Raw genomic sequence first — 25,542 nt, forward strand, 5'->3', positions numbered from 1 at the left:
GGGGTTTAGAAATAGAAATCAACTATTTATTGCCATGTTTCACAAACAAGGACTTTTTATTGTATGCTTGCAGAGCATGTTCGTATTGTCCAGTATTAAACTATCTCCAATGCTAAACATGCCAAAATACCTAAACGTTTGAAACTATTCATCTTGTGCGCTTTCCAGTGATGGTGGGGATCCTTCTAAGTATTTCTGTGAACTCGGGCATTCCCACTTTTTTTCCCCCTCAATTTTTCCAAGTGTGGTGAATAGTTACATATTTCATTGAAAGTATTTCGACTTCACGATTTGTGGTGAATCACTGGCTGAAATTCCTTCACGGGTGGTGAGCTGCCGGAGGTCTGTATCCGGTTCCTTTTGTCGTATCCTTGATTCAAACGAACACACCCACTCTGTCGAGCCACTGTCACAAGACTGGAGGGCGGAGTCAACCGGGCAAAGTCCGCAGCAGGTGAGCGTCAAATAAACCAGGAAGCACACCTGGGACATGAGCAACAAGGCTTTCAAAATAAGAGCATACGGTTTGTCACCGTTCATAGAATGATTCGCAACTGTTTGGGTGTTGACTCTTTGAATGTAGCAAGGTCTACCTGTGACTCAATCTTGGCATTTAGTTATAACATCGTCATCAGATTGTTTTGAATTAAAGAGTTTTAAACTTCGCCCTTGCGTTTTATTTCGTTAGACCTCGTAGACGTAAATACACAGAATATAGTTAGAAATTGATGTACACAAATCTGTTGCAAACATAAACCTGTAAGACTGATTTATGGGTGAATATTTCAATGACTAATTCATATTGTTTTTTTATATTTAAATAATTATGAATTAATTCAGTGAATATTATTTTGAAAGTTAAAAACAGGAAAACGAGGTGATTAAGTCTTTCTTGACTGATGCCGTCATATGGGGAAGGAAAAAAAAGTCGTTGGTAACCTAGAAATTACAAGGATACGAAATCTAAAGATACTGAGAAGAGAAGTTACAACAAGAATGCATAAACATGGCTTTGTTGGAACTGTACACCAAGGTAAGAGAAAGGCACCATGTTTTAATATTTCAATGGAGATGGCAAAACCTTGTTTTAGAGAAACATATGGCAACTTTGTCAAGGCTCAGTCTAGTTGCAGAGATGACGAGTATGCTGTACTTAAATGCTCCAAGGGTTTCCTTGGAAACCTTTTGTAAATCTTTATGACTTGTTAATATAAATATACACTTTTATGGCTTGCTGGTGAACACTAAAGGAATTAGGGTCCTTGTAGTTCAATATTTAGATGTTCACACAGAGAATTGTGTTACATTAAAAGTGCTATGTGTTTGAACGACTTCATAAATGAATGGTCAAACTAATTTTGACACCACTGAAATCTTGTCCCTAAGTACAACAGAGTGTGGATACCAGATGCAGAACATGTGTGGAAATCAGCCGAAATTACGAAAGACTTTAATTTTGGGGACAATATTCTTGAATTGCTTCTTGAAGATGGCAGTGTAAGTAAAACATGACCAATAAAACCTGCACTCACAGCCGCAACGGATTTATGACGTTGAGAAGTAACAGCTGACCTGTCATCTTTTGCATAACCTGTCACTGTACAGGAGCACCACCTCCCTGTTGACCCGTCAAAACCTCAACTCCCTCCGCTCCGCAACCCGGACATCTTGGTGGGGGAGAACGACCTCACTGCCCTCAGCTACCTGCACGAACCTGCAGTCCTGCATAACCTCAAAGTGCGATTTGTGGAGTCCAGAATCATCTACACCTACTGTGGTACTATTAAAACGAACGATCTCTTGTCAAACTGTCAAATCTTTACACTGTGTTTTAGTTTGTTGGTGCTGTTGTCTCAGCCTGTGCCGTGTTCTACAATGCAGGTATCATACTGGTGGCTGTAAATCCATACAAACAGCTTCACGTCTACGGAGATGCAATCATTCATGCCTACTCAGGCCAGAACATGGGGGACATGGACCCTCATATATTTGCAGTAGCAGAAGAGGCTTACAAACAGATGCCCAGGTATAAAGAAAGCGAAAATGATCACAAAGTAGAATATAGAGTCAATGTTTAACTTTACGTTTTTCTCAGAAACCAGAAGAACCAGTCTATCATTGTCAGTGGTGAATCCGGAGCGGGCAAAACGGTGTCTGCTCGGTACGCCATGAGGTACTTTGCTGTTGTGAGCAAATCTGGAAGTAAAACTAACGTTGAAGACAAAGTCCTGGCGTCCAATCCGATAACAGAGGTATGATCTTACTGGACCGGGAGCTCTGCCCTCAGTAGTGCTGTGACAATTGAACCGATGCAAGGCAACCTGGGGAATTAATGAAGGCAACTTTGTGATAACATAAAAAGAGACCAGGTGAACTGAGGTGATTTTCTCTCAGGCAATTGGAAACGCAAAGACCACCAGGAACGACAACAGCAGCCGTTTTGGGAAATACACAGAGATCGGCTTTGACAGGAGGTACCGGATCATCGGAGCGAACATGAGGACATATCTCTTGGAGAAATCCAGAGTTGTCTTTCAGGTGGCGTATGACGCTGAAGCTCTTGTTGTGTTATTTTCTTTTCGTATCTGATGCATAACATTCATACTCTTGTTTTTTTCAGGCAGACAACGAGCGAAACTATCACATATTCTACCAGATGTGTTCTTGTGCTCACCTGCCAGAATTCAAGCATCTGAGGCTGTGTGAGTGTTTCCGATGAGGGTTTCTTTGACAGGGAGGAGCGCCTGTCCTTTTGTTGATGTATTTGACCTACTGTGCTTTGGACACATTCTCACGATTCATTGTATTGTAATACTGCTGCGTTATATTCCTGTATATTCCTGTCATCTGTAGTGAGTGCGGATGAGTTTGAGTACACCTCAATGGGCGGAGAGATCCGTATCGAAGGTGTGGATGACAGGAAAGACATGGAGGAGACCCGGCAGACCTTCTCACTGCTGGGTAAAAAAAAGAGGCCGCTTTATCCGTCAGAATTAAACTTGCTTTTAGTGTGACGTTTATGCTGCCTTCCTCCCTCTTCCTTTCCAGGGTTGAAGGAGGACTTTCAGTCGGATGTGTTCAAAGTTTTGGCTGCCATTTTGCACTTGGGAAACATTCAAATCCGAAACTCTGGAGATGGACATTCCTCAGTTCCCGTGAGTCTCACCTCTCCAACGCCGAAAACGGCCCTTTGTCTGCGCGGTCGGGTCGTAAAACATTAACCCTGATTCAACGCGCCGCTTGGTTTGCACACATCACTCCAGCCCGGTGATCCACACCTGGAGGCCTTCTGTGAGCTGCTGAGCGTGAGTGCGGACGGGCTGGTCCGGTGGCTGAGCCATCGCAGGATCGTCCTGGTGGCCGAGACGGTGGTGAAGCCGGTGCCCAAAGAGCGGGCCGTAAGCGCCAGAGATGCCCTCGCCAAGCAGGTCTATGCCCATCTGTTTGACTGCATCATCAACAGGATAAACACTGCGCTGCGGGTTCCAGGACAGCAACACGCCTTCGTTGGTGTGCTGGACATTTATGGGTAATGCAGATAACTGTAACGCTCTGGGAAAGGTTTTCTGGCCGCTCGCAGGGCCATTTGTGATGTGATCCTTGTCTTGTTTGTCCTCAGCTTTGAAACGTTTGACGTCAACAGCTTTGAACAGTTTTGTATCAACTACGCGAATGAGAAGCTTCAACAGCAGTTTAACTTGGTATGCGTCACCGTGTTCCCCCCAAATCATTGTAAAACACTGTGTAGCAAACCTTCATCAGCCTGAGTGGTGGGGGGGTGTAATTCTGCTGTCTTTCATATTTTCAATCAGCATGTGTTCAAGCTGGAGCAGGAGGAGTACATGAGAGAGGACATTCCATGGACGTTGATAGATTTCTACGACAATCAGCCGGTCATTGATCTGATTGAAGCCAAGATGGGGATCCTGGACTTGCTTGATGAAGAGTGTTTGGTGATGGAATGGATGCGATGCAAATTCGTAGAATGAAAGATGTAACATTTTGGCCCTCTCTTCCGACACGTGTGGCTTTCTACTTTACAGTTTCCTCAGGGGACCGATCAGAGCTGGCTGCAAAAGCTGTTCAACTACCTGGATGCCAATCCTCTGTTTGAGAAGCCCAGGTTATCAAACGAGGCATTTGTCATTCAACACTTTGCAGACAAGGTGCAGTCTGGTGACCTTTTAAAAAGCATAATGTACAGAAAAGTTGTTATTCACTATTGATTATTTTTGATTCCGGATAGATATTCTGTGAGTTTTTTCCATTAACAGGTGGAATATCAATGTACAGGTTTTCTTGAAAAGAACAGAGACGCTCTATATGAAGAATTGGTTGACATTTTGAGAGCCAGTAAGGTAATCAAAGCCCCAGTTTTATTTGCTCAATGTATCATAGTGGTGAATATAGTGCCTGTATCAACGATGCCAATTATGCATCTTTGCTTTTACTCATTTTAACACCTTTCTCCTTCATGCAACTTGAATCAGTTTCCTTTTATAGCCAACTTCTTCCAAGAGGAGAAGCAAATCTCTGTGAACAGTAAAGGTATCAAAGTGAGACCTGCCAGACCCGGAGTGAAGGCAGCTAACAAACAGTTGAGAACCTCAGTGGGAGATAAGGTGAACATGTTTACTGCTTAAACTGAAGTTGCCATAGTATGCTGTATTAAAGAATGAATATAGAATAAAATCGAGGTGTATTTCTGTAGCATTTTCTCGTCTCTCATTACCTGTGTGGTTGACTGTAGTTCTGCAGCTCCCTCTCTTTACTGATGGAAACACTGAATGCCACCACCCCTCACTATGTTCGCTGCATTAAGCCCAATGACGTAAAGCTCCCGTTTGAGTGAGTGTTGGTTAAACAATCTGTGTAAGCCTCAATCATTTGTGCACGTATGTGTCCGTGTTTTAAGTGAGTGTTTCCCCGTTTGCTTCCCTTATTCAGATATGACTCCAGGAGGGTGGTGCAGCAGTTGCGAGCATGTGGAGTCCTTGAAACTATTCGCATCAGTGCTCAGAGCTATCCATCCAGGTGATTCTCTATTGCACCCTTTTATATCCGCTCAAAGAAAGCTCCATACGCTCATGTTGTTTTGGCTCACATGTTTTCTGTTGACAGGTGGACATACATTGAGTTTTATAGCCGTTACAGTATCCTGATGTCAAACCAGGAGGCGGTCCTCAATGATAAGAAACAGACCTGCAAGAACGTCTTGCAGAGGTTAATTCAGGTCGGCTGCCTCTTTAACGGCCTTTTATTCAACATTGTTGATTATTGTGCACATCACCTCTGACTTCGGCCTCATGCCTCGATCTCTAGGACCCCAACCAGTACAAGTTTGGTCGGACAAAGATCTTTTTCCGAGCCGGTCAAGTAGCTTATCTGGAGAAGCTGCGTCTGGACCGGCTGAGAGGAGCCTGCTCTACAATCCAGAAACATGTCCGTGGGTGGTGCCAGAAGAGGAAGTACCAGCGCATGAGAGAGGCTGCCATCGTCATCCAACAGTACATCCGGGGAAAGAAGTCCATCCGGTTCGAAGGCGTTCCCTTGCAGTTTTTGTTTTCGTGCATCCTCTGCGTTAAGGGTTGGGGGCTCTGACGTGTGCACCCTCTCTTTCTGCAGTAAAACAGTGAGTGCTGCAGCACTGAAGCAGGGCTGGGCCACGCTGGTGATCCAGAGATACTGGAGAGGTTACCGCATGAAACAGATCTTCCTGGTGGTCCGTCTGGCTTCCATCACCATCCAGGCCTTCACGCGAGGTTGGATGGCCCGTAAACGGTACAAGAAGGTCCGTGAAGTTGATTAGCCACTCGCATCATTGAGTATGATCGATTTAAGAAATGTAACCACGCGTTATTCACGCTGCGCTGTTTCTTAATCTATTTATTCTCAGATGATCGAGGTGCAGAAAGCCCTCATTCTGCAGAAGTATGCCAGAGCATGGCTGGCACGCCGGCGTTTTCAAACCATGCGTCGGCTGGTGATCAACGTTCAGCTCTCCTTCAGAGTTCAGCAGCTCAGAAAGAAGGTTGAAGAGCAGGTAAATATGCTGCTAGGGTTACTTCACTTCAGGCTTTTTTTAATGTAGAGGACGTCACTAAATCCCTCTATCCAAACAGAACAAAGAGAACCGTGGATTGATGGAAAGACTGACACACTTGGCCAGCTCACACTCTCATACCGTGGAACGGCTTCAGGGTTTGGAGGCACAGTTGGAAAAATCAAACAGCCAGAAAGCCTCTGCGGAGGCGAGAGAGAAGAAAGTCAAAGAAGAAGCAAGTCTGGTCAGTCTTGAAGTTGATGCTAAAAAGCCATTGTCACAGACGTTTGTCTCTTCTGTTTGCTTTTGAAAGGCACCTTTTCATTCTTGTTACAGACAAATGCACAACTTCAGAAGGAAATAGATGCAGTAAAGCTCGAAAAGCAGAACTTGGAGAAAAGGTTTGAAGTTTCCACCAAAGAGGCCAAAGGTAATAAGGGTCAAGATTTCTGTGTCTGCCACTCGTACTTCAATTTGCACCGAATCTGTGACTGGTTTTACACTTACAGAGAGCTTTGATCAGATAAAGAGGAACCTCCTGGAAGAGAAAGAGTATGAAGCAAGGTTTAGAAAGTGAGTAATGGAAATGTACAATCTACCTCCTATAGGGCATCGAGCAAATATTTGTTTAGCAAAAGCAAACACTGACTCATTTACTCAAGTATTTGATGAGATGATTTTTGGCAGAATTGCAGAGAACAACATTGACATCCAGGCACAGGACCATGAAAGGGAGGTGGAAACTCTGAAAGAGGAGATTAAGAGACTGAAAGAAGAGAGAGTCACCCTGCAGAGACAGATCGAGGAGGGAGGCCTGGTGAACTCTGACCTGCAGGAGCAGATCGTCCAGCTCACCAAACACGTCAAGGTCATTCCGGAGCTCCGCAGAGATCTCAATAAACTGCAAAACCAGAGGAACAGCATGGACCGAAAGATGAAGCAACAGTCAGAACAAGCAAGAGGTACCTACCTTTAGATACACCTTCAGCTAAGAAGAGAATACGTCATTACACATAGAAATCAAGACAGTATCGCACTGACGATACCTGAATATCTTTCTGCAGCTAAAATGAACGATATTACGAGACAACTTCTTGGCGGTGTGGTTGAGGAGGACGTTGTTTTGGGGTAACTCAAGTATTTGAAACGTTTCTCCCACACTGTTGTTGCATATCTCGTTTAGTCAATTAATCTCACACATTGTTTCGCTGAAGGCTGACTCTAGACCACTCTGAGGAGATGAATGAAGGTGAAGATTTTCTGGCTTCCTTTGATGGTCTACAGAAAGCGATCAGGTCTATTTCTGCTGACGGCATAACAATCCCTTCACTTGCTATTACGTGTTTTTTTAACTGCGCAATAATCTTGTTTCGCACGGCTTCACCTTGGACGGCAGAATACAAGAAAACCGGCAGAAGGAGCAGAAGGAAAGCCACGAGACGCAAGTGGAGGGCTTAAACTTGAAGATGGACCACCTTCAAAATGAGAACAGCAAGTTGCAGAACCTGTTCCAGGAGAAAAGTGACCTCAACGAGAACATTCGCCAGGAAGTGTCCAGACTCAGCAGCGAGAACTCAGTGGGTTATTACATTCTTTATCCCATATTTCATTATTTTTAATAGATGAGGTGCAGAAAATCCCGCCAATTGTCCTATTGTCATGTGATCGACAGGTTTTACCGGAGCTGAAGCTGCAGGCTTCAGAGCTGCAGAGACAAAAGCAAGAATTGGAGGCCTCCCTAGAGGCGCAGAGCAGAGAGCTAGCAGGTAGTCCGCCCCAACCATTTCACCACGATTTTAGATCAGAATTTCAACCCATTAATTCGTTTTTTTTGCCTTTGTTGATGTCATCTGGAAGAAAAAACTGAGGAGATCACAAACATTTTTCAAAAGAAGATTCAAGAAGAAAGCTCCCAACGCAGGTGAAACACACAGATTGGAGTCTGATTCTTGATTAAAGAAGTGACGGTCTTTTCTGAGTCGGCCTGATTTTCGTTGCTTTTCAGACACTTTGAGGAAAAAGCTGAAGATCTGGAGGAGCTGAAGAGGGAGCTTCAAGGCAAAGTGGAGGAGCTGGAAGACGAGAGTAATCATTTGAAGAGACAGCTGCTGATGGAGAGCGAGGCCAAGAACAAACTGAGACAGGAGATTTCACAGATAACCGCTGAGAATATGGTGTGTGTGTGTGTGTGTGTGTGTGTGTGTGTGTGTGGATGGGGCACATATGAAGGTTTGCTGTACGAGTGTGTGATGTCTGTATGAAAGATGGAATCAAATTGTGCTTTTCTTTCAGGACTTTGAAGAGCAGCTTGACCAGAAAGACAGACTAATAAAGAAACTTCAGAATCAGATAAAGAGCCTTGAAACATCACAGAAAGGTAGTGCTCCGGTTTGTACGCAAACACCATTAAGATATGAATCCACCTCCTTTGTGTTCATCACTTAAACGTCTCTCACACAGCCAAGCAAACGCCCACACCTGCTATTCCTAAAGATTACCTCGGAATGTTGGAGTACAAGAGAGAGGATGAATCCAGGCTCATTCAAAATATCATTCTGGGTATCATTCATTTGTTTTGTGGCCTCCTTTGCATCTTTGATTTTTAACCAGGAATAAATTAAAATGGAACTTGCCTTGTTTGCCCTCACAGACCTGAAGCCCAAAGGTGTGGTGGTCAACATGATTCCCGGGCTGCCAGCGTACATCCTCTTCATGTGCGTCCGCCATGCCGACTACCTGAACGATGAAGTCAAACTGAAGTCTCTCATGAGCGGCATCATCGGGGCGGTCAAAAAGGTCATCATGGTGAGGTTAATTCTCTTTTTAGTATGCTTTATCTCAATTTAAGATTTGATAAATAAACAGTAGTATTATAATATAAGTAATCACATTGCTTATAAACCTATTATTGATAATAATATTTCAGATTATATAGCCTGAATGTTGGCAGCAGTTAGATTTTCTTTTATTATTTTACTTCCTGATATGTTTCTGAGGTCAAAAGCTGCAGGATTAACAGCTTGGAATAGAAATGTATGGTGTAAAAGGGCTTGCAAAAAATGTAATGTCTGAATTACAAACATTTGGTTGCTGAAAAACAACCTAAACATATTTTTTTATTTCAGAGTCATCGCAAAGACTTTGAGTTGCTGTCATTTTGGCTCTCAAACACGTATCAGCTGCTCAACTGTCTGAAACAGTACAGCGGGGAGGAGGTCTGCATTTACCGCATTTACCCTTTTTTACCAAAAATATGGCGTTCGCATGGCATATTTTTGACATTCTCTTGTGTCTTTTTGTTACAAAAGGAGTTCCTGAAACAAAATACTCCTCGACAGAAAAAGAACTGCTTGCAGAATTTTGATTTGTCTGAACACAGACAGATTTTCAGTGACCTGGCCATCCAAATCTACCACCAGTTCATCTCCGTCATGGAAAAGACTCTAACTCCTGCCATTGGTATTTCATAATCACCACTATCACACGCAGATTCTGACAGCGGCCGTCCTTCATAAAGCAACCTCACATCTGCTGCTTGGCTTTCTCCGCCCCGACAGTGCCCGGATTGTTGGAGCACGAGAGCTTACAGGGGTTTTCCAGCACGAAGCCGACGGGCCTCAGGAAGCGCTCCAACAGCACCTGCGAGGACTCCGGGACGCACACCATCTCCTCAGTGGTTCAGCAGCTCAGCGCCTTCCACTCCACCATGAGCCAGCACGGCATGGAGCCGGGGCTCATCCACCAGGCCGTCAAGCAAATGTTCTTCCTGGTCGGCGCCACCACCCTCAACAACATCATGCTCCGCAAAGACATGTGCTCCTGCAGGAAGGGAATGCAAATCAGGTCCGTGGTTGGGTTTTATGGGAATAAATACAATTACTCACGCAGACTAAGTTGAGTTCACAGCTGTTGTTTGTTTTTAAGGTGTAACATCAGTTACCTGGAGGAATGGCTGAAGGAGAAGGAGCTGCAAAGCTCTCATGCTATAGATACTCTGCAGCCGTTGTCTCAGGCCGCCTGGCTACTGCAAGTCAACAAGTCCACTGACCAAGACGCCAAAGAGATCACTGACAAATGCACCGAGCTCAACCCCGTTCAGGTACTTTGTTCATGCAACACATGCCGTATATTTTATTTTTGAAAAAAAATCCAGATTAACACAAAAAGAAAACATTTAAATTTGCAGATTGTGAAGATTTTAAACTCCTACACTCCCATTGATGATTTTGAGAAAAGGGTGACATCGTCATTTGTTCGCAAAGTTCAGGTGAGCTTGATTGTTTTTTTTCCTCATTTGAATTTAATCCACTTTTTGTATTTTGTACTGTCATAAAATACTTGCTGTGGCTTCACTTGACTTTAACGTGACGAGTTTCTCCCTGTCGCAGTCTTTACTGCAAGATCGGGACGGGTCCACCTCACAGCTGATGCTCGACTCGGACTATCGGTTCCAGGTCACGTTTCCTTACCGCCCGTCCTCGCAGGCTCTGGAGCTGCTGCAGGTCCCGAGCAGCCTTCACCTGGGCTTTCTAACCAGGATCTGACACAGCCGGCCTTCAACCTTTTCCTTCTCATGACTAATAAGCTGGTGGACTATTACTATAATTTACTGTATATATAAATATGTGAACACTTTAAATAAACAATGAAAAAGAAAATATTTTAAATAGGGGCCTAATGGTGCAAAAATCCTTTGTAATTGATAAATGGTTTCATTTTTTATTCAAACACTTTATCTGTTCTCAGGTGGAAGTTCCTGTGTGAAGAATAAATCATTTCTCCATGTTGAACTATATTGAGGCAGTGGGGATGCAAAATTTAGTATTTCTTTTTTTTTTAAGCTCATTCCAATGGAGCTTTTTCCTGGCACTCAATTAAGTTTTGAGACATGTGTGAGCAAGGCTGCGCGCAGGAGGAGAAGCGTGCCAAACTAAAGGAGAATAATAGAGAAGTATAAACACGTGAGGTACGCTTCGCAGGCCACACTCAATAACAATTTCTTTGTCTGATCCTTTTGTTGTCTTAGTAGTAGCCAAACGTAAATATGGTGAGGGTCATGATTCACGGCTGGTGAGGACTCAAACGCAAAGGCTGACACTGGAGACCAAATTTAACTTTAAACAAAAGGTGGTTATTTTTATGATGAACAAATAATAAACTCAAAACAACTCCGCCTGGGAATGAGCAAAAATCCACAAAGGGGCAGTCACAGTCATTAATGGCGATACAGCGAATAGTCACACGAGGTAACGAATAATGACGATCTGATACCTGAGTGGGGAACACAGGGGAGAGTATAAGGGTGGGGTGATGAGACAAATGGAGGCAGCTGGGTGGACGAAATATGAGCCAATAAAATACACTTCAACATAAATGATGGCATGAACTAAGAACATTACTTCAGCTTTGTCAGTGTGATTAAAAGTGGAATCAAGCAAAATACTTTTTTTTTAATCGTGAACTCAAAACAGGCAATCATATATCGTTTTATTGCAACTAGTTGTGAATTTTAAAAACATTGACTGAATAATAATTGACTGAAATATCTGCTTTAATATATGTTCAAGCACCATATGTTAAATATGGTCCAATATGTCTGCATCGAGAAGTGACCCAATGCTCATCAAATCATCCTCTCGTCTGAGTGACAGCGGGACCACGCCCCCAAGTGGTGGGAGATTTAACGGAACAAAACAATAACAAAAAATGGCTTTGTTTTTGTGTTTTCCACGTCGGCAGTATTTAAATGTGTAATTTAGCAGTGGAGTGGAGGTGCTGCTGAGGATGCAGCCCGTGCCGAGCAGCAGCATCACCGGGATGCAGGTTCCTCCTCCTCCTCCTCCTCCTCCATTTGAAAACCAGAGGAGCATCTTCTCCCTGTGACGTCATGACAGCAGCATCAGCTGTTAGCTCTGCTTCGAACCTTTTCGCTGCCGATCGCCGCCTGAACGAAGGAAATATATGAGATCCCCTCGCGTCCCTGAAATGGCGACACAGGAGGTACAGTTGAACGAGACCCTGACTCATCTCAAGACGGAGTCGGACACCCTGAAGACCAAGCTGGAGGAGGAAAGAGCGAAGCTGCACGACGTCGAGCGTGAGTGCTGCTGAAAATGGAGAGGCCTCGATCCGCCGCCGCCTTCACGCTGTGACGAGACAAATAACAGCAAATGTCTAACAAACGTGTTTTCAGCGGGGAGGGCCGACGATGACAGTCTTACGTCAGCGTGTCCGAGCTGATTATTGACCCGATCGCATGACGTTACATCACGTATTTGACAGGCAACTTAAGTAGTGTGTTTGTTCGCTTCCCCATTTTAAAGCCCACTGTTTCCTTCTGGATGTCTTCTATGAGGTGGTTTAGTCCAATGACATCTCAGCTATATGGCGGATGTTTACAACGAGGTTGGAAAAGAACAAGTAATCAGCCTTTGCAGTCCATGTTTGTTTATGAGAAGACATGGCAGATTACATTTTTTTTTAATTATTCCTGTACTGTAGGTCCACTTTAATCCTTATTGCTCAGTGGCAATATTCAACCAGGAGAAGATTCCATGTACACTGTGTGTGTGTGTGTGTGTGTGTGTGTGTGTGTGTGTGTGTCTATCCACAGTACATCAAGTGGCAGAGAAGGTGGATGGGCTGGGTCAGTTTGTCATGAAGACCCGAAGAACTCTGAAGGGACATGGCAACAAAGTTCTGTGCATGGACTGGTGTAAGGACAAGAGGAGGATCGTCAGCTCCTCACAGGTCACTCACATTCTACGCCCCTCAATGCGGATTTATATGCTTGTAACCCATGGCATGATTTACAGTGCATGTGTTCTGTGCTGTACTCGTTTTAATCTCTTTGCAGGATGGAAAGGTGATCGTTTGGGACGCCTTCACCACCAACAAGGTAACATATTTTCTAACATAAATGTATTCTACTAAACTAAGTTGTTCCAAAACTTTTTGGCGTGTAACCCCTCAGAGAGGCTACAAATGCTTTTTTCCATCAGAGATCATGGAGATACTTGTAGTCAAACCAAAGAGTTGTTTTCCACCAAAGATAATTACATTTCGTCAAGTTTGAAATAATAATAATGTAAATGACTGTGATTAAGTAATAATTCACATTGTGCAAAAATAAAGACAAAAATATTTTATTTTTTTAACACAATCATTTTGTGACCTCTCATATTTATAGTATTACTCTAAAAATGTTATTAGTAATTACAGCTTAAATATTAAATACAAGAATACAGATTTGAATAGCATCTACAATGGGGTTAGTTAATTTAATAGGTGCATAAATTGTACTTTGGTGTTTGTAACTTATTGTGAATGTTGCAGGGGGACCCTTTCTATAAAAACACCATCTATTGAACCTAATTGAAAATTTCCCTGTGTGCAAAATGGTGTACAAAATCAAATCTATGAGGCATGATGGACAGGAGGAGATGTGGAACATTGCCACACTAACAGCAAAACTACAGGCTGCTATGCTGCAAAAGATGCTGTGTTTTATTTAACCGAATGAAGACAGAGAGAAGGAAAATATTTTAAAAGGGAAAATGGACCACACAAATGTATTCATAATACCACCTTGGCTTCATATTGTTTCTGCTCTTGGACAAATGATTGCGCCGCTGATGCGTAACATCCTAAAGCTTCCTGTTCTACTGTAAATAATTGATTATAATTCATCTGATTCATCTTTGCTGTCCTGATGCGGCTCATGCAGCTTTGAGTTTTGATGTTTATTAGGAGCACGCTGTGACAATGCCTTGCACCTGGGTGATGGCCTGCGCCTACGCCCCCTCCGGCTGTGCCGTGGCTTGTGGGTGAGTGTGTTGCTGTTCGTGCGGATCCAAATTTGGTGTGTCACCTGTTTGCTTTTCCGTTCTGTCTTTTTTTTTTTTAACGCTTCGGTTATTTTCCTGTCACAGGGGCCTGGATAATAAATGTTCAGTGTATCCTCTCTCTCTGGACAAGAATGAGAACTTGGCTGCCAAGAAGAAGTCGGTGGCCATGCACACCAACTATCTGTCAGCCTGCAGCTTCACCAACTCAGATATGCAGGTCAGATCATCGATCTCACGCAGAGAGCTTCACCCCCTTTTTAATAATTTACAGCAGCCAATTGCTCCTGGTTTGATGTCCCGGTCACGTGATGTTTCACACAACAAAGAAAAATCCATTTATAGCCCAAATAGATGTTTACTGATGTTCGGAAGAGCCACCGTTCTTCCTCCTCATTGTCTGCCTGTGTTAAAGATCCTGACGTCCAGTGGGGATGGAACGTGTGCATTATGGGATGTTGAGAGTGGCCAGCTGTTGCAGAGTTTCCATGGACACGCTGCAGATGTGCTCTGTCTGGACCTGGCCCCCTCTGAGACTGGAAACACATTTGTTTCAGGGGTGAGGACACTTTTCACTACAGTTTGTTGCTGTTTAAATTTGACTGAATTGCTTCACACATTTGGTCGTATTGTTCATTATTCTGTATTCTATTCTGCAGGGCTGTGATAAGAAGGCCAATGTGTGGGACATGCGTTCAGGACAGTGTATTCAGTCTTTTGAAACTCATGAATCAGACATAAATAGTGTGCGGTAAGTGAAAATGATCATTCTTTTGATTAATACATTAGTGCAAAAAAACGCTGATATTATAATAATGTCTATTTGTAAAATGTTATGTGTTGTGTATCTTTTAAGTTAACCTGAATTTCAAGTTAATCAGTTTACTGCACGTATCTTCTTCATGCCACCACCAGTAGTCGCTAACAGTCAGAAATAATCAAATCCTACATGTAAGAGATGTATTTTTTTTCTAATAGAGGCTGTCTGTTTCTTTTTTGAACAGATACTATCCAAGTGGAGATGCATTTGCTTCTGGCTCAGATGATGCTACGGTAAGTAATTAGACATTTACCAAATGCCCTGGAAAGGGAAACGTGCGGAAAATGACTTTATAACATTCAAACACTGACCCCTGTTACAGTGCCGGCTGTATGACTTAAGGGCAGACCGAGAAGTGGCTATTTATTCCAAAGAGAGCATCATATTTGGCGTCTCCAGTGTTGATTTCTCTCTCAGTGGTAAGAAATGTGCACCTCGGTATTAGTCAGCTTACTCAACCAAACAGCAGTTAATGACCAATCAAAACGTTTGTGTGCAGAGTTAAAAGCATTTATGTTTGTTTTTCTTTTCTTTTAGGACGGTTATTGTTTGGAGGCTACAACGACTACACCATCAATGTTTGGGATGTTCTCAAAGGGACACGGGTCTCTATTCTGTTTGGACATGAGAACCGTGTCAGTACACTGCGCGTTTCTCCAGATGGGACGGCCTTCTGCACAGGCTCCTGGGACCACACCCTTCGGGTATGAAACGTCTGTTGATCTTGTCTGATCTGAAGACTTATCAAATGTGCAGTGAAAAGGTGGTGAATTCTTGTGATGCCTGCTGTTTTGATTTTTCCAGGTCTGGGCTTGAGGATGAAGACACAGAGGATTGAATGGTAGACAGACCTTCTGAGGACACCAACGTTTCTGTTTGCTAGAGTACAATCAGAGACATAGAGACTCAGTTTTGGTTGTACATAGTGCATATCATTAGCGTTGTATATACTCCAGTCTCATGGCCATCGTAAATTTACATATTTCAGAGACTAATCAAATTAAAAGGCACGCTTATATTACAGGATGATTGAAAGAAAATTGCACAAACTTACTTATTGCAGAAAATAACTTTGGTAGCGACTAGCATCAGTCTAAGATAGGAGTGACACATTAAAGTGATGTGTTGTAAAAGCCGACATAAAGGATATTATTTTTTAATATATTTGTTGTTGTTTCTTTGCACAAAAGATTATGGAGGAATGCCATCTGAAGAAGAACTTTTTTGTGAAGGCCTCAGCTTCACTTGCTTCAGTTTCTTATGCCACAGAAAATTTTAAATGCTAAGTTTGGAATGTTAGGGATAGTAAAGAAAATTTGATTGTCTTGTAAAAATGAATCAACAGTAGATAGTTCGAAAAAGTACAACTAGTTTATGAGGATGATATAAGACAGAAATTGATTTAATTCCACACCCTGTGCACCCAACAAGCCTTGACAGCATCTCACCTGCCAATACTAGCCTGATGTAAAAAGAAGCACATATTTAAAGGTAAATCTAAAATATATGCTTTGGAATTTCCCTCCCAAATGATTTTTAAAGATGGTTTACCTTCTATGTCTCTCTTTCCAGCTGTTGTTGCCACTCTATGTGGACACTGTAATCTGACTCCGTGGTCCCTTACTAGATATATAAATACTAATGCATATGAATAAAATAACATGTTTTAGAATGTACTCTTATCAAGCAGTTGTCCAATGGCTGTAATTTAATATTTACTGTAATTATTTTACTGTAGTTTAGTGTACAGTTATTAAAGGGACTGTTATCAAAGTATTACAAACATAATAAACTGAGTTTTGAATATTATTGCACTCTCCCTTTTGTTCTTTACATGATCTTACTGTTTTGTTTTCAACCGCCACTGTTATTAAAGGTTTCTAATAAAGTTTTCCCAATTCAAGCGGAAGTGACATCACTACTCAGTCGGCGAAATCAAAACAATGGCCGACTGTCAAGCTAGCGTGTGTCCTTTTATGATCTTTATAAACGCTTAACAATAGGGTTTCACGTGCTCTGTTTAATTTCCTATTTTGGGGATGGATAGATTATTTAATACATATATCTTTAAAGAGTAAGACTGCTGGAAAGCCCAGCTTTTCGTTACTAAAATGAGCGATGTGGTGGAAAAGACCCTGACAGCTCTGCCGAGTCTGCTGTCTTTAGACTCTCACTCTGGATCTACAAAACTGTCCTCCTCCTCAAAACTGGGAAACCTCATCAGAGGGATCACCGAGTTGACGTCCAAACATGTGAGTGTCACCTTAGAAATGCAGCTCAGGTGAAATAGGAAGAGTCCTCTTTGGACGAATTGCTCTAACGTTAGCGTGCTAAACTGTCTATGCTAACTCCAAAAAGGTGTGTTTACTTACGTTACGTGTTTTAACCCATTTACTCTGTAAAGTTACCTTGTATTCCCTGTATTACCGTCTATGTTTTACACTTATTTACTGGGATCTTCGTGTTCCTTCTATGTCACCATCACGTGATTCTATAGAAGAAAACCGAGCTGGGACTATTTTTAAAACGTGTTTGTGTGGTTTCGTTCACTGTCACTCGTGATAAACTGAGCAGCCACAGTGTTGGAGAGAAGTGAAACTTGGGACCAATTTAGCTCGTATCCTTCAGCCAATTCTCAATTACCACCCCATAGTTTTGTAATATCCCCTAAATACTAGAATACACCAATCTAGCTGTATCAGCCAGGTATATGTGGCGTTCACAGTTCACTAACCTATGAAGGCTTGAATGTGCTTCACACATGACCATTGTCAGCAAATAATAGCATAAGAGTGTATTATTATGTTAGCAGACATGTGTACAGCATTTAATCTTAATATCCTTATATGTCCTTCCCCTTTTTCAGGAAGAGGAAAAACTTATTCAACGTGAACTAGCCTCTATCAAAGAGCAGGTGTCCTCTCCAAACACCTCCATGGTACGATTCTCCGGATTTTTTATATTAGGTTCCATAAATGAGATGAGTCACAGAGGTCCAGTGATGAGTTAAAGCATTGATTTGTTTCCCTCTTCCTTGTGACCTAATCCTTTCCAGAGGCAGATGAAGGAGCTCATGGTGAGAGCAATCTACTGTGAAATGCTGGGTTATGAGGCTTCGTTCAGCTATATTCATGCCATCAAACTCGCTCAACAAGGCACTGCTCTGGAGAAAAGAGTCGGTACGTTTGTTTGTGAGGAGCTGGAAAGCTTTTTCATCAGAGTCCTTACTCCATGACCCTTCAGTACTCTCATTATCAACACAAGAACATGGTTGGTAGATTAGAGCTTTTAAAGCTTCAAATCAACTTTAACTCACTGCATCTCGCTGAATATCTTTGAACAAAAGATAAGTTGGTGTTTATGCATTGCAGGCTACCTCGCCGTCTCTTTGTTTCTCAACGAAAGTCACGAGCTGCTTCTTCTCCTTGTGAACACTGTATTAAAGGTGGGTGTTGTGCTTTTACAGCATCTGTCTTCCGGCTGCTTATCTTGGCAGAAGAGATGTTGATGTATTTTCTGTTTTTAGGATCTTCAGAGCACAAATCTTATTGAGGTGTGCATGGCTCTAACCGTTGTCAGCCAAATGTTCCCCAAAGATATGATTCCTGCAATCCTTCCTCTGGTTGAGGAGAAACTTAATCACCCAAAGTAAGAAACACTCTTTACATTTTCAATCTAACTAGCGACCAATATCCATTAAAGTAAATTTATTCAAAATCTGCTTTATATTATGTTTTATTAGCATTTCTCTATGTATTTGCAGAGAAATCATTCGCAGAAAAGCAGTCCTGGCACTTTATAAGTTCTACCTAATAGCACCAAATCAAGTTCAACACATCCACAACAAGTTTCGTAAAGCTCTCTGTGACAAGGATCCTGGCGTCATGACAGCGTCACTACACATCTACTTACAGATGATCCAGGTAAAAATTTTTTTTGTGGTTTCATCTTCTTTTGATTAATCCAGTCTCATCACATATTTTTCTTTAATTACAGGAGAATCCAGAAGGTTATAAAGACCTGACAGCAAGTTTTGTCACCATACTGAAGCAAGTAGTCGGAGGAAAACTGCCCATGGACTTTAACTATCATAGTGTTCCTGCTCCCTGGCTCCAAATTCAGCTTCTCAGAATTCTGGCTTTTCTTGGGAAAAATGATCAAAGGTAAATATTTTTTGTTCAACAGTTAATATGTTTTTACAGATGCCATAACACCATTATGTTGTTGTGCTTTGTACTCAAATCTTCTGTACATTAGTCTGTTTTTTGTTCGACAGTACAAGTGAGATCATGTATGACATCCTCGATGAGTCTTTACGAAGAGCAGAAATAAATCATAACATCACCTATGGTATGTCCAATTTAAAGTGTCATCTTTTGCAAATTTATTTGTTACATGCATGTATAAAAATGTATTTTATTCAGCCGCTGTCTTTATTTACAGCAATATTATACGAGTGTGTAAAATGCATTTACACAATTCATCCCAAATCTGAACTGTTGGAGAAAGCTGCTAAGTGCATTGGAAACTTTGTTCTGTCAACAAAGATTAATCTCAAATATCTAGGTAAGATTCAAAGAAAACATTTTGTTGTTGTTGTTATTTTGTTTGTTTTGTTAATATTTTTTCATTTACACTCGAAAATGTAAAATAGTGACCTCAGTAAATTCTTTAATTTTGATTTTACTGCAGGGTTAAAGGCCCTCACCTATGTGGTCCAGCAGGATCCTAAGCTGGCCCTGCAGCATCAGGTGACCATCATTGAGTGTCTTGATCACCCAGACCTCATCATCAAGCGTGAGGTGAGGCAGTTACTCTCGATTGCTGCTGTAGAAATGTAGTGTTATAGCATTCATTTACTTTTTATGTTTTTTTTGTAGACACTGGAGTTGCTCTTTCGGATCACTAACGCCCAGAACGTTACAGTCATTGTCGAGAAGATGCTGGAGTTTCTGCGCGTCAATAAAGATGACTACACTACCATTGACCTGGTGGGCAAGGTGGCAGAGTTGGCAGAAAAATATCCTTTAATCGTATAATTAATGTGCAATGAATATCGAATCAAGAGCCTGCAATGACTGCTTAAGTTGCCTCTAATCCAAAAATCAAATTGTGCATATAGCATAGTACTTGTGTAAAAGCAGCTTTTCACCCAAATAAAAAGCATTGTTAGCGACACATTTTAACTGCATAACAGCCCAACAGCATTCAGTCTCTATGCTAGACCTAATGGTTCAAATAAATTATCAGTAGAAAATCAGAGATCCTTTTTAAAAATTCCAATCCTGTATTATTTTTACCTTGTTTGTTCCTATGTATTGTGTTGTTCCTATAAACCATTCCACATATGCACCAAACAATGAATGGTTCATTGAGACCATGAGCACAGTGTTTTCAGTTGGTGGAGACACGCTGCAGCCCGACATCCCAAACAGTTTCCTTAAACTGCTTTCTGAGGGTGAGAAAGACACAAACTCAACTTATACCATTGGTGTTATTCTGCTGTGTTGTAATAGTTCAGTTATTTTATGCTGATTCCTAATTTTGTAATGGAATGTCTTTTTATTGACCCAGGATTTGACAGCGTGGAGGACGACAGGAAGTTGAGGCTGTTTGCTGTGGATTCATATGTTTCTATGCTGCAAGGAGAGCCTGGAAAACTGCCACAGCGCTTTCTCCAAGTCATCAGCTGGGTGAGTGCTGCAGCACAATAAGCAGTTATTATTTTGTAACGCTAATGATGACAAGAAGCAGGGAAGGGGGAAAATAAAAAATCAAGGTTTGGATTAAACTTTAAAGCATACTTTGCTGATTACTTTACAATTTGCATGCAAAAACAAATAACATCAACTGTTTGGAAGAGATCATATAGTTGGTGCATTTCAGTGATGATTGGTAAGAATAGCTATAGAAAATAGAGCCAACAACATTAAGAAACAAGACTAATAGGAAAGTGTTTAAACAAATAATAAAGAATTAGTTGGCCTGAGTTCCTTCCAGTGGTTTATTTAAATCTTCGCTTGAAATTACAACAAAACAAGTACAGTCATGCTAGCGTGTGTCCTGTTGGAGGATCAGATGTGAGAAGATCTTAAGCAGCTGGCGAGTAAGATCCTAATGTCAATTTGATATTGACAAACATTACATTATATTTTTAGTAACGTAGTGGCCTTGAACGGACACATTCAAATATATTACTCTCCTTTAATTGTGGTTCAAAATGTAATGCCCAACCCACCATATACGGAAGGACATTCATAGAATTACGAGAATTACACACAACATTTTTGCCCATTCTCCTACACAGGTCCTCGGGGAATACTCCTATCTGAGGGGGGAACTTGAAGCGGCAACAGTGCTGAAGCTGCTGGCCAAACTACTGGACATGAAGAGCACGAGCAGTGAAACCAAGAACTGGGTCCTCATGGCAATGACCAAGGTCTGTGAGGGCAGGGTGGGTGTTTCTGTGGCCCAGGAGGTTTGTGAAACATACAGCAGCTGCCTGGATACAGCGCTGAGACAGAGGGCTCAAGAGCTGCAGCACCTCAGCCAAGACCCCGACCTGCGAGCAAAGGTGCTCCCTCGGGATGCCGGCCCGGAGCCCTTGGAGGTAACGCACCCACGCTGCAGAATTACTATAACTGTTTGAGTGTGCGTTGTATGGTCTGCAATATTGTGTTCACGTAACTCTTGGAAACGTGTTATATTGGAAACATTTAATTTGACCTCAGTGACCCTCAGCAGTTGTTGATTCGTAGTGCCTCCTCTCTGGCAGAGTAAGTGCTTATTATCCCATGACTGGGAAACAAAAACCTGCCTGCACTTGCCCTCTTTAAAATATTATACTAATTACCGTATTTATCGAAATAAAGTGGCTGATCATATAAGCAGCGGGTAAAGCCTGTCTAGAGTTGTCTAATGGGTTGGGCTCACACCCAAAGGAAACTGTATCCATAAAACACAGGCAGTTTACAACCTTTTTGACAATGACCCCCAGCTGTACCAATGATCATGTGAGAAAATAATCTCTGTAAACAACAATAATACTTTTATTTTGTGACAAAAAACGCGTAGACATGATAAATATTACAGGAGAAATATTTGAAAGCTCACACAAATAAGTTTGAACGTTGTTGTTATTGGCGTTGTTGTGCAGGTGGATTCCTCTCTGTCGTTCCTGGATGGATTCGTGTCGGAGGCGTTGGCAGCGGGCGCGGCTCCATACAAGCCCCAACATCAACGGCAGGAGGAGCTGGCTCAGGCAAAAGGTAAAATATTGAAACTCACGTGCACATGCACGGCCTCGTGTTGATTTCTCCTGACTCTGTCTTTTCTTCCCTCAGCGTTGAGCATGGAGCCATACGGCCTGCCCATCAGCATGTCCTCCTGCAGCATCGCAGACAGACAGTCTCCTACTCTGTTGTCTGTAAGCTCTGGTCTGTCAGGTGATAGCCCCGACCTCTGTCAAAAAGGAGGGTACGTGGGCAAACAAATAAACAAACAAACTCCCAAACACACAAAAGCAGCTATGCTGTGTGAGAAAAAGGTTACACACAAACGCATGGCCGACTTTGAGCTATCTTTTGTCTCTCAGCTCTACGACTCTGAAGCTGGACGGTGTGAAGAGGGTGTGGGGGAGGCAGGGCTACCTGGTGCAGAGGGAACCTGTGGAGGAGCCTGACCTTGTTGAGGTTACCGGTCCCCTCCAGTCACCCAACCAGCACGGAGGGGCTGAGGGGCCCCCCAGCCAGACTCCCACTCCGAACCCGACCCCGCAGCCCGAACAAGAGAAACAGCAGCTGGCCTCTTCGCTGTTTGTCGGCTTGGGCTCCCAAAGCTCTCTGTGTCTGGTGAGCTTTTGAATTCTTCTTTTTGAGTTAATTGAATTGATTGCATTATTTCTAATGACCATCAGGGGGCGTCTCATGTGATTGTAAATCAAAGTTAGAATTTAAAGAAGAGAATATTAACCTACTTGACGTATTACTTGGGTAAACATTGTTTTAATTGGTAGTACTCATTCAATACAACATGATGATAATTTATTAAACAAACAAAGAGGTTTTGCATTTTCTTACAACTTTATTCCTTTCACATTATGTTTTTATTCCAGGAAAGTTAACTGTAACCATTGTGGTCACCATAACAATGCGTTTTTAAATATACCATTCATGTGACAGCAGCAAATCCTCCCGTGTGACAGGCTGTGACGACGAAATGTTTAGCATTTTGTTTTCCAAACTTTCCAACAAAAACGTGTTTCTCTGTAACAGATGGGGAAATCTGAGCTGACGACACAGCGATTCAGAAGAAAAGCAAAAGGTCCGGTCCTGTCCTCCGGTACCAGCGAGCAAATATCCAACTCCTTCGTCTCCGGTTCGAGCGTGGCCAATAACTTGCTGTGCAACAACCTCCTGGACTCAAACATCACCTCAGAAACGGCTGTTCCTTCACTCGAACAGACGTCCCAAACCTCCCACGGCGCCACTGCTGCAAACGGCGCCTGTGACGTAGAGTCAACGGACAGTGACATGAAGGAAAATTGCCCCTCTGTCATTAGGGATAACGGGCTGGTAGCTGCTGCTCCAGCTCCACGTGAAGGCCGAGACAAACTGAAAGACCTGAGCACTCATCTTCCTGCAGAGTTCTCTGGACTCTGTCACTCAGAAATCTCTCCTCTGGCCTCAAACCAAAGCCTGGATGTCTCTGCCTGTCATGTGCAGAAGGAGGACTCTTTAGCGCTGGTGGTTTTCATGTACAACTCTTCTGACTCTGACATTCCTCACATACTACTAGAGCTCCACTCAGAGGAACTTGAGGTACAGTAACTATAGGGCAGGGAGTAATTAGTGTAAGTATTATACTCTCCATGTAGGACTTTCATAGGAAACAGAATTTTGTTGTTCTGCACGTTTCAGGTGTCCTGTGACTGTGACAGTCCGGGTCAGGAGGCGAGGAGCCACAGCGTAGCGGTGCGTCAGTACTCCCTGACGGTGAAGAAGCCTTCCGTCCACGTCGAAGTGGTCGGGGTGGTGTCTTATCAACTTCCTGTTGGGACGTCTCAGTCGGTGCAGTTTTCATACAAACTGCCTCTTGCCAGCTTCATCAGGTGAAATATTTCCTTCTTTTTCAAGTGCGATCTTGCAATCGATCAAATCTTACTAATTGTTGCTTACTGTAATTTCCCGTTCCCTTCAGACCTTTGACCGTGTCCACGGAGGAGTACGGGACAATGTGGCTGGACTTCTCTCATGATACAAAGCAGAAGCTGACACCGATAACTGTCGGCCAAGAACCTCTCATGGACACTCTGAATGTGCTAAAGAAGAAACTTAAGCTTCATGTCGTGGAAATCATTGGTGAACAGAGTTTGAAATGCTAACATTTGACATTTATTTTTTGAGGAGAAAAGTTAGAGAATGAAATGTCCCAACTCACAATTTACAGCATCAAGCCAAATAGAGCTGAAACATGTGCGAAAGGTGCAGCGGCACAGTATTTGAACAACTTCTTTTACTCTTCCCCCACAGGAATGGAAGGTATCGTGGCTTGCCAAGTCCTCCGAGATCAGCCGTGTCTGATGCACTGCCGCCTGCACGCGGGGACGCTGTCCGTGTGGCTGCGCTCTCCGGTGCCCGACCTGCCCGACTGCCTGATGTACCACTGTCAAAGAGCTCTACAGGAGCACTGAGCCTCTGAGTGTGCAGCGTGGACACCTGTCCTTCAAACACTAAGAAGAAGGTACACAGAGCTGAGCATCTTTATGTCACGGTGTATTTCTTTATTCTTCTCTCCCACTACAAGTTAAAATTTAAAATTTTTGTTCTTGGAACATTTATTTTTTTGGGGGGGAATTGCTGGAATAGTTCACAGGCTCACAGCTGTTTTGAATGTCATGGCTGGAATAACCTCAGGGCCAAACAGCTGCGTTTTGAACCTGTGAGTGTTTTGCATTTCAAAATAACAATAATGTCTTAAAAATGATGACAGGGCTTCACTTGAAAACTTGAATGGGTTTAAACATGGTCGGTGGCTGAAATGAATTAAGCCGATCAGACAAAAAGGTAATTTAATCAATAGTGATGAAATAAGAATAATTTCTTTTTGCATCTGATGTTAGTTCTGAAATGTTTTTAGAGAAGCACAGTGAAAATATTAAACCAGATTAATTTCATCATTACTTCTGGTGTGACGGACATTCCCCCTTTGCGTCCCTCTCTGTAATATGGATGGTATTATTGTAATTATTCTCTAACAACTAATTGACTGCAGCAGTTACACGTATTTCTGTCATCTATGAGGAGTGCTTTGACTTAAATAAGCACCATGTTCGTGCTGTTCATCTGTCATTGTGATGAGGAGCATTTCAGGTTCTCTCCTGTTTTGCAGAAGTTGTTTGATATGATTGTCTATGCATTCATTTTTTGGGGAGGGGTGGTTTTAGTGTGTATGATTATTATATTTTTCTATCAATGCAGTATTAGAAATATATTTATTGGATTTATATTCTTACAGAAAATATTTTACATGTTTTTTTTGTGGAAGAAAGACACTCCATCTACTGTTTGATCGTTCTGCGTCAGATTTGACTTGTACAGCCTGTATTATTTAATTCATCCTGAAGAGAGAGTGTCCTTAGCAATGTGTCTAAAACTCAATTTTAACGCCTTATGTTCTAATGCCAAGGTGGCGTGTTTGATTTGTGCCTGTGGTACAGAGAAGATGCTTGTTTCCTACAGTGCCTGCAACTACATTCTGCTAACTTATAAATAAATCCAACTCATTCAAAACAACTTGAACTCGTTATTATTTAAATGAACACAGATGTGGGGGAT

General features: G+C 42.4%; 3 protein-coding genes across 3 annotated transcripts; all 3 read left to right on the top strand.

The window, feature by feature from the left end:
* The first annotated feature begins 906 nt into the window (after positions 1-906).
* On the top strand, positions 907-10,804 carry myo5c (myosin VC). The gene is made up of 40 exons (XM_037451797.2): positions 907-1,033; positions 1,387-1,497; positions 1,606-1,777; positions 1,882-2,026; positions 2,096-2,252; positions 2,395-2,538; positions 2,621-2,702; positions 2,854-2,961; positions 3,049-3,155; positions 3,264-3,529; positions 3,620-3,701; positions 3,813-3,953; positions 4,044-4,166; positions 4,275-4,358; positions 4,491-4,622; positions 4,751-4,848; positions 4,948-5,034; positions 5,122-5,233; positions 5,323-5,534; positions 5,626-5,791; positions 5,897-6,043; positions 6,123-6,287; positions 6,380-6,473; positions 6,553-6,616; positions 6,731-7,005; positions 7,108-7,171; positions 7,258-7,338; positions 7,440-7,620; positions 7,716-7,809; positions 7,901-7,964; positions 8,049-8,217; positions 8,336-8,420; positions 8,504-8,602; positions 8,694-8,848; positions 9,169-9,258; positions 9,352-9,502; positions 9,601-9,886; positions 9,968-10,142; positions 10,230-10,310; positions 10,432-10,804. The coding sequence occupies exons 1-40, from the start codon at positions 1,007-1,009 to the stop codon at positions 10,585-10,587; spliced, it is 5,232 nt and encodes a 1,743-aa protein (XP_037307694.2). The 5' UTR covers positions 907-1,006; the 3' UTR covers positions 10,588-10,804.
* Positions 10,805-11,751: 947 nt separating this feature from the next.
* On the top strand, positions 11,752-16,516 carry gnb5a (guanine nucleotide binding protein (G protein), beta 5a). Its single transcript, XM_037451842.2, has 11 exons — positions 11,752-12,140; positions 12,657-12,793; positions 12,900-12,941; positions 13,793-13,869; positions 13,975-14,107; positions 14,303-14,446; positions 14,547-14,638; positions 14,892-14,940; positions 15,030-15,126; positions 15,245-15,411; positions 15,512-16,516. Exons 1-11 carry the CDS (start codon positions 12,005-12,007, stop codon positions 15,521-15,523), a joined length of 1,086 nt encoding a protein of 361 aa, XP_037307739.1. The 5' UTR covers positions 11,752-12,004; the 3' UTR covers positions 15,524-16,516.
* Positions 16,517-16,643: 127 nt separating this feature from the next.
* Positions 16,644-25,343, top strand: ap4e1 (adaptor related protein complex 4 subunit epsilon 1). The gene is made up of 21 exons (XM_037451799.2): positions 16,644-16,959; positions 17,574-17,645; positions 17,763-17,886; positions 18,079-18,152; positions 18,234-18,355; positions 18,471-18,630; positions 18,704-18,870; positions 18,984-19,057; positions 19,151-19,273; positions 19,400-19,509; positions 19,588-19,727; positions 20,053-20,165; positions 20,282-20,400; positions 21,015-21,317; positions 21,864-21,975; positions 22,051-22,183; positions 22,302-22,557; positions 22,981-23,526; positions 23,626-23,816; positions 23,906-24,066; positions 24,238-25,343. The coding sequence occupies exons 1-21, from the start codon at positions 16,819-16,821 to the stop codon at positions 24,396-24,398; spliced, it is 3,402 nt and encodes a 1,133-aa protein (XP_037307696.2). The 5' UTR covers positions 16,644-16,818; the 3' UTR covers positions 24,399-25,343.
* Positions 25,344-25,542: the final 199 nt, after the last annotated feature.

The sequence above is a fragment of the Pungitius pungitius genome, chromosome 6 (genome assembly GCF_949316345.1).
Source record: "Pungitius pungitius chromosome 6, fPunPun2.1, whole genome shotgun sequence".
Lineage (NCBI taxonomy): Eukaryota > Metazoa > Chordata > Actinopteri > Perciformes > Gasterosteidae > Pungitius > Pungitius pungitius.